General features: G+C 31.8%; 1 protein-coding gene across 1 annotated transcript; it reads right to left on the bottom strand.

The window, feature by feature from the left end:
- Positions 1-586: 586 nt before the first annotated feature.
- On the bottom strand, positions 587-8,615 carry LOC141602717 (protein LIGHT-DEPENDENT SHORT HYPOCOTYLS 10-like). Its single transcript, XM_074422846.1, has 2 exons — positions 7,628-8,615; positions 587-1,013 (listed from the first exon to the last, which is right to left on the bottom strand). Exon 1 carries the CDS (start codon positions 8,313-8,315, stop codon positions 7,665-7,667), a length of 651 nt encoding a protein of 216 aa, XP_074278947.1. The 5' UTR covers positions 8,316-8,615; the 3' UTR covers positions 587-1,013; positions 7,628-7,664.
- Between the last annotated feature and the right edge of the window lie 863 nt (positions 8,616-9,478).

The raw sequence follows: 9,478 nt of genomic DNA, 5'->3' as shown, positions 1-9,478 counted from the left end.
AAGGTGTCGTTGTAAAAATATAGATAACAATGCTTTTTTTTGTATAATTATTGTTAAATATTTTGACAATGTTTGACGTTAGTATTGCCGCCTAACATATGAACTATGGCTCTATTAAAACCAATGTCCTTTGCTGATATGACAACAAAAAAGTGATATATCGTTGTAATTTTTCTTTTGTTTTTGCCCTTATTTGTAGTAGTTTATAGACACGGTGTCTACAACATGGGTTATCTAATCTGCTAGAACTCAAGCGAATCACGAGTTGATTCACATGTATTGACATTCTTTTTGTTAAAATTCATATTTATGATGGCGTGGTAAATGTTTATGAAACATGTTATGTGTTCATATATGATTAGAGGCATATATACTACGAATTAGGTAAGTATGGAAACCTTGATTTGCCCTTTGGTGGATTCATTTTGTATTATTAGACAGAAATATATCTTAGGTACAACTATGTGTGATAAAACAAACCAATTACAAGTCTTCATTTTTATTTTATTTAAATTTTGGGTTAATAACTTTTACCTCAAATCCAATGTCCTCATTTGTTTTGTGTATAATGACATGATACACCGAATGTAACCAAGAATTAATTACTATAGAAACTTAGTGTATATATCACTACATTGAAGACGAACTTTAGCTACATACTACATATCTAAGTTGATGAGCTCTGTGATGATACTTAGACTATGTAGAATATGTAATTCAAATAACAAAGACTCTTCATAAGTAATAATATATGAGGGAACACGAGTAAAAACATAATAAACTAATAATGTTGGTGATAATCTAGCTTATCCACCAACACACTCTCTAACTGATCAGATAGATGCGGTAGTAATAGAACTTAAACATCATTTTCTCAACCTTAAATTTGTCGCTAGCCACGGAGATATTGCAATACATCTTATATTCATATATGTAATAACGCAAATAAAAATCTGCGATTCTTGAGTATCAAATACAATTCCTCCGATTGCGGGGCTTTTGCATTGCTATTACTGCATAGAAGAAAAATGAGCTTTGTAACATTACATTATATTCTTAATTAAAATCATTGGAGCCTGAAATAATTTTGATGAACTAGAGAGTTGTCATTCTAAAGTAAGCTAAGTAAATATTAATCGAGAGATTTTTTAATTTGTCCAAAATGTGATAATTTTTAAAATCACCGGTGTAGCTGGCTACGAATTTCTTACCCTATGTGTATCACGTTACACGTAGATTTGATGATCAAATCATTCATAACAAAATCCTGGCAATTTATTTTGAATATAAATAATTTAGGGTTACAAATACTCCCTCCTATTCACCATTTTCTTCCCTATTTACATATTCGGATTATTCGGGTTTTCTTCCCTATTTCATTTTTTGGGTTGATTTGTGTGATCCAAATTAAATTACATGTGGGGTAGTGTGTTCTGTGTGGTCCAAAATCACTTTCTTATTTCTTGTGCAAAAAGGAAAGGGGAAGAATATAGTGAATAAGAGCGAGTATTAAATTTGGCCGCTATTAGCGTAAAGCAAAAGCATCTTAATAAAAGTCCAGGCCTTGTGCGGACATCTAAAATAAGGTGTCTTACTAACAATATGGAGTAAATTTATTAAATGAATATACTAGACTTTTATTGATAAAAAGTTGAATCTTTATAATAAATTTGGACAATAAATAATGTTATTCCCATTTTAAGTTTGGTTTCAACTTAATTCTCAATTAGGTGTTAGAGCTAGGTATGGATTAACACTTTTAATTATTTTTCTATTAGATTTAGTTTTTCTTTTATTATTGTCAACTCATTAATTTATTTTCTTTAAATGCATCGTTTAATAGTATTGAATCTATTGCAATTTATCTAATAGATTTCGGTTGATAATAATTCATAGACATCAAAGTAAAACATTCCATGATAGTCTAACTTTATTTATATTTATATAATTGAAAGGGTTAATTGATAAACAATATTAATGTATGGACCTTTTTCATAATCAATACCAACATAATCAATAATTAGTACCAAAAGTTTAACTTTTTTCTACGATATGTACTAAGTCGTCTGAAAATCTCTTCTTAACCTAATAAAAAAACTCCAAAAAGCCATTATTCAAGTACAAATCTCCACTCAACCACTTCAAAAATCTCATTCTTAGATGAAAGCACCTTTAAAGTAGAAAAAACAAGTAAAGTAAGAAAACGACGTGGTACTTATCATAAAAAAAGTTAATATTTTGATACTGATTATTAATTATTGATTATGTTAGTATTGATTATGAAAAAGAGAATTAAAATTGGTAGTGTTTATCAATTTACCCTAATTGAGCTGATATTTCTATTTCTAATAAAAATTACAAATTAAATTCATTCGCGTGTACATTGCACATCTACGGTTTTAGACTAATGTGAAAATATAGATTGAGGTATAAAACTCTAAATGCAAATAAAGACTGCTTTACAAATCCGTTTTTTTGTTTGTTTAAGGTTATTGATATTGTTTAGATATTTTGTAAATGTTTATGTTCAAATATATCTTATAACACAAATTCTTGTTTCAGACGAACACTTGTCGTCTTATTTTTCAGACGAGCATATGTGACCATTTTATAGTTAAATGTAACCACAATGGTATAGGCAATGTTACAGCTTATGGTAACTGGTTTTTCAATAATGGTCACATTTAACTGTAAAATGGTTACAAAATCCCGTCTTATTATTTCACACCAAAAAGGCCTGTCTGAAGCAAGACGCACTGATTTTATAAGTATATACCGCATTAATTGAAATATGTAGTACAAACTTTCTTGGTAAGATCAATATACCTCGTTTAAAAGATTTTTCACATATAATTTAGCCTCAGTTTTGGTAGAAATCATACATTCGTATAAAGAATACTTAATTCAAATAATTATATTTTTAAGTGACCATTAAATAATAGAAAAAATAAAACATAATCATACTCTTTTTCATTAAATGTTATATTAGTAATGAAGTTTAAACAAAAATTATATTGAGTAATAACCGAACCAAAGAAAAAGCTAAACAAAAACCTACCTTAAACTCCATATTAAATAACTCTTCTTCCACTTTTATATTCAATAATAATCTCTAGCCCTGCTTATAATGTCATAGGTTTTAAATAGGTCTTTGGCGAAATTTTATTAAAGTTCAAAGTTCACCTCATCGCAAAAGTAGGCTTTATTAGACTCTACCAATTCTCATCACGTTATAAACTAACTAAAGTGATTTATGACTTGAAACAAGCCCCTAAGACTGAATTTAACGTAGGTCTTAAGAGAACGTATATAAGGGTGAGATTTCTCAAGGACTTTGATAATGTACGTTATTTTCTTGTGAGTCTTAGATTGAGTCTTGGATTTGAGACCCGTGAATAGTGTTGATGTGTATAAAATATTGGTTTTGTATGTTTTAGTTGAAAGTAAGAGAGAATGAGTTAAGTCTGAGAGATAAAGTGGTGAAAATAAGAGACTCAGCCGAGTCTTAAGAATAAGATAATAATATCTTACTGTTTTTAAGACTTTTATTGAGTCTGAAGAAAATAGTGGTTTCACGAGATTTGTTGCAGGATAAAAAACCTATGCATAGTGCGCCTTATATGAAGCGCCATGGGAGTAAAGATGGTGGCTTGGAGGCAAAAGGTGATTCAAGAGCACATAAGGTGAAGGTGCTGACTTGCTTAAATGTGTGAAAATTAAGTAGTCCGTCTAACAAGACAAGTAAGGGTGTTTCGTTTAGGTAAGGGTGTTTCGTTTAGGTAAGAATGTGCGCCAAAAAAACGATGAATGAAGCCTTAACCGTGGGAACAAACTTGAATGGTGAACGATCGCATTAGGTGGGAAAAGTATAAGTTTAATATTACCTCCATAATTGTTTGGGTGGAGATTATCAGAAATTAATCTCTCCATTATGGAGTGATACGTTTCATAAGGAACATATGATCACAATGAAGTTTCAACTTAAAGAAACTTTCTTTTCATTTATCATATAAAATCCCTATGACAGTTTCATGTACTTATTAGGTGTGTAGCTTGACATTAACTATAAAAGAAGAACAAAGTTATGCAAGTCTTATATCCTCAAACTCACATGCACATCTCATTATTGTGTTATATTGAGTGTCAATAAGATTTCTAGTGCGAGTATAATGAGGACATAGCCACTGAACTCCCTAAGTCTGAAATAAATAAATTGCAGTGCAATATAGTTTATTGTTGTTGGCTTGGTTCAGTGGTTAAGAAGCATGTCTGCTACACTAGAGGTCGTGTGTTCGACTTCTAGAACCTACTATTTCTCCTTTTTTTTAATTAGTTTTCATTTATTATAGTACAAAATAAGCCTAATAAATATTTTCTCCCTTATATAACAAGTAGTATTAATTATAGTTATCAAATTCTTGATAAATATGTCAATCATTATTAAAAATTATCAAAAAAACAATTTGTTTGGTATATATTGAGTATTTTCTCCCTATTTTAATTTTGCGTCGGCCTGATACTCTCGTATTAAAAAATCATTCAAAAAAGACGATGAGAAACATATGAAATTTTGTTATATTAATATTGCTTTCACTGCTATGGACTAAAAGTCTTTTAATTTGTAAAATTTTCGCACCCCCTTTGTTAAATTCCTAGAGCCGCCACTGCCATCATAAGATACTTTAAGTTTGTGTTTTAAATTCCTAGAAGCTCTTTTTTCCAACATAGAAATTTTTAAGTTTGCAAATGTTTGTCATCGATTACTGAAATCTGATACTTTCTTAGCATAATGTCTAGGCAACAAATGGGAGTGCGTTATAAAAGTTCATCAATAGGAAAACGTAGTTTGTGTTTTACATCTCAATACTGAGAGCTACGTAAACACATTGAAAATTTAGGGAATAGTGTATGTCAACCTAAGAAACCGTCTAATGTGAAAAACAACTTAGAATAATAATAATAATGAACTAAAAACTTAAGAATAAGAAAAAAGGGAAAAATAACGAACTAAAGAAAATAACAAAGAGGAAAAGGAAAAACAATGAATTGAATTAAGAAAAATAAGTACCTCTTATGTGTGAAGTCTCATAATAATTTTTTTTTTTGTAAAATTGTCCCATACAAAATTGGTGATAATATAGGTCTAGTCTTTCTATTTTTGTATGTTATTGTGAATGTTTATGTTAGCCATAACATGGTACCATGTAAATAAATGTGTGAACAACTGAACATTAATAGTATGTTGAAAATGTCAACACTAAATCAATTTCATTACGGTCTGGTTAATTGATCTTTAGGTTTTTAGTTTAAAATACATCAATGGCTTAACTTTTATTATATCGATCCTAGTTACAACTTACAATAGTATTACGTGAAATAGGTTGTTAGAAAATATTCTCAAAAATGGATTTATGCAAAGGTCAATGCAAATTACTCTGTAGATTATACGGGCACATACTTTACTAAAGATGGTACAGAAAAAGTTTATGTACGAATTCAATAAATAGTTGGAAAATCTTAAATGTATACAAGGGGGTGAAACACAAATTCTTGTTTAAGACGGCACTAACTACAGGTGAAATAAGAAGACAAATAACTAAGCATAAAATCATGTGATTGCTTTGATATAGTTTATGTCCAAGACAATTGGTCATTGGTGGGGCAAAAAATCTTGTAGTATCTTAAAAAGGCCAAAGATCTTGTGGAAAGAAACCAAAAACACGGCCAAATTTGAGAGACTAGAAATGCTAGAAATAGGAACGACGTACTACACAGTGTACGTTTTACACGTGAGGTAAATATTTGTGCTTGATTAATATCTAAAACCATTTCATTCTAAATTTAAAAGTTCTATTTCACCAACGAGGAATTGTTATATTTGTCCTTCAATTTGATTAGGTTATGTATGTAAACTATTCAACATTTTGGGGGGGAAATGTAAATCATCATGAAGACCTACAAGAATGTGTTTGATAGTTCATGAGACGCTTCGATGGTTTATGGTAGTGACAGTTTTGTGTTCTTAAGAGGGTCAAAAGGGTGATCGAATATGTTGTTAGGGAGAATTAAATTCAGTTATTCAGGTCATGAAGCGAATTTACCATCTATGCAAGCTTAAATGTTTCCATTAATAGAGCTATGGTTAATAAGAACGATTTTACCCCCTTGAACAATTAAAAATTTGAATTTTTTAACTAAGATTCTTAGATTTTCATCTATTTTTTTGATATGGCATGCTATTACTAATTTTTCTGGGTTGGAAATTTCTGCCCTTTCTAATGAACACAAATTCTCATTGAAGACGGACACTATCTCTCACAAGCTTAAGACGGATATTACCTCTCTCACAATATGCAAGTGACACTATTCATGGGTGCTCCATTTCCCTCCCATTTAGCCTTCCACTTAACTTATTGTGAGAGAGACACTATTCATCATAAGCTTCTGTCGGATAGTGTCCGTTACAAACAATACGCTTTGATGAATGAAAACTCCTAATTCACCACCTGATTATGGAATAAATGTCCTGGTTCGATAATGTATATATCTTGTCTCTTAGACTTGAATCCACCTATTTGTTGTGGGTGACAGTTAACAAAAGTAGCTAGCAAAGGACACTTTGACCATAAATGTAAGTAGACAATATATGACATATAGAAGTAATGGTAATGTGACAAAAAACTCTAATTGATTTCTCTGTCATACAAGTACTATTTTCGGTAATTTTAGGGTTCTAAGATAACTCCTTGATCGAGTATCTTCAAGTTAGTACTCCGTATTAATTAAATGAACAATCCCTTCACTCTTCAAAATGTTTATATACTTTGTTTTGTGTTTTGGAAAACAAGAATACCGACCTATATGGGTTGCTTGAAGGGTATATAATTGAAGTTTTGGCGATTACATTGATTATCTCGTTACCGTCAATGCTATTTCCAGTGAGGAGGTTTTCCATATGCTTTTGGCCACTCAATTAACATTATTTTGCATTGCAGCCTAGGTGTGTCAATGTCGTGGCCGATGCTCTTAGCTTGCTCCCGTTTAAGATTGTGGATCTAATCACGGAAACTTTATTTGGAATAAAGCTCCTTTATTTGTTGAATTTACATTCGGTAATTTGTAATAATTTGGACTTAATAGCTTGTATCGAGCTTTCCCCTTAACCCCCACCATGAATTTCGCCTATTATTTGTACTCTTGGTTACCCTATAATTTAATTTAAACTCCCTTTTAACAAAAAAAATTAAGATGATCGTATATTATTATTGGTCTATTAATCCGTGATTTATTGTCTCCTTATGATTAATAAGATCGGAAATAATACCGATTTTCAGCATAGAACATGCCTTTATCTCGAATTCAAAATTACATCAGAGTGGGATTAGAAGTATTGGATCATGATATTAATTAATATTGTTTAATAGAGTATATCTCGACAAAATTATCGAATTCATGATATTAATATGATAGACGATGATCAACAAAAAAAAATGATCAACAAAAAAAAAAAAAAATCAATAATTGATTATTCATTCAATCACATGTTCACACTTGATTCATTTCATACAAACAAACCTAATTAAATCTTTAAAAAAAACTAAGAAAAAAATGCAAAGAAGAGAAATACCTAGTAGTAATAGCAAACAAGCTTGTTGAGCAAGAAGCTAAGAAAACCTCATCATCATAGAAGATCCATGAGGAATAGAACCATCATAATAAATGTCACCACCACCACCACCACCACCACCACCACCACCACTACTTCCACTAGCACCACCACTGCTACCGCTACCGCCACCGCTATCACCATTGGCACCACCTCGACCACCAGTACCTTTCTTTTTCTTCTTATAAGGAATTCCCCTAGCCTTAGCCTGGCACTCCCTAACCTCTCTCAAGTAAACCCGAATGGCGGTCCCAGCAAAAGGGTTAGTCTCAGGGGACCCACCATTCTCCTCATAGGCAGCCCGAAGACGGCCAATGAGAGCATCAAGGCTACCCCAAGCCTGCCTAAGAGGACAAGCACATGGTGCAGGTGGCTCAGGCTGTCCATAGAACATGCACCCATGTAGGTGCACTTTGGTCTTCCCAAACTGGTCTAAGTAACGTAGGAAGGTCAATACATGATTTGTTGTGCAATGAGATAGTGGTACTGGTGGGTGTTGGTTTTTTAGGTATTGTCCAAATGTGTTCCAATCCCTTCTCTTTTGGGATTCATACCTGCTTGGTGTTGCTGATGATGACTGTGTCGGAGATGCGTATGATTGTTCGTATTGGTGATGATGTGGCGACGATGATGACGATGATCCTTCCATTGTTTAATATCATCAAAACATTGAGTTTTTGAGATAATAATAATAATAATAATAATAATAATAATAATAATGGAGTTTCGATCTTATAGAAATATATTTTTGCAATGGCGGACCGAGAGAGGGTTGTGGGGTTGTTAAATTACCCACCTTGCTAGGGTAACTACTAATAATGTAAAATTGATTGGATTAATGAATATAAAGAGAAAAGGGGTTTATGGTAGAGTGTTTAGAGGAAGAGTAAGGCAAATTCTCATATAAAACGATCATATCAATTTTAAGCGTAAGACAGGTCAAATATACACATGTGGATAAATAAGATAAAAGTAGAATGTTTAAAGAAAGACAAAACATTTATCCTATATATCCATGTAATATGATATTTGACTCATTTTAAATTTGAAACTGATAACTTTATCTTAAGTAAGATCGGTAGGAAGAGTAAAGGGTAAAAAGAAAGGTGAAGAAAATAGTGTTTTAGGGATTTCACATATCAACGTCTAAAATGAGGTAGGGACCTAGTGTTGAAGGGACATGAAATGGGGTCGATTGTTTGGCAAGTTTGAAAGGTTTAGCCTATATACTCTATTGTTTATTGTATTCCTTGTATTATTGTTATTGATCTTAGTGGTTTATTCTTGGTTGATGGTAACATAGCCAATGTGCTTTAGCCTGTTTAAGCAGCCACAATTATTACTTATTGAAGAAGTTGTCGATATGCATTTCACAAATTCTCATTGAAGACATGACATATCCGTCACAAGCTGAAGACGGATATCATTTTACCTCATAATGTACCCACTTTTTCTCTCTCTGCAACACTATTCATGTGGTCCCCTTTCTCCACTAACCCATTTTGTTACCATTTTATCTCACAAAATATCCGTCACAAATGGTAACCCGTCACAAGGGAGACCAATTGTATGCATTTTTGTTTCATGAGCTTCTATTACCATCTAATCAGATTCTATTTCTTCCACATGCAGGCGAGTTAGGTTCCTCAATGAAAAGGCACAAATTCTTGTTTCAGACGGACACTTTTAGTCTTATTTGTCAGACGGATAAAATGTTGTTATTTTTTAAGAAAATGTAACCAATTAATTCACAAAATGTTATGACTAGAGGTGTCATTTTTTACCCTAACAATAATGTGAACAATAATGATA

This window comes from Silene latifolia, chromosome 9, assembly GCF_048544455.1.
Source record: "Silene latifolia isolate original U9 population chromosome 9, ASM4854445v1, whole genome shotgun sequence".
Taxonomy (NCBI): Eukaryota; Viridiplantae; Streptophyta; class Magnoliopsida; order Caryophyllales; family Caryophyllaceae; genus Silene; species Silene latifolia.
Note: the sequence above shows the minus strand (reverse complement) of the source record. Positions and strands in the feature narration are given on the sequence as shown.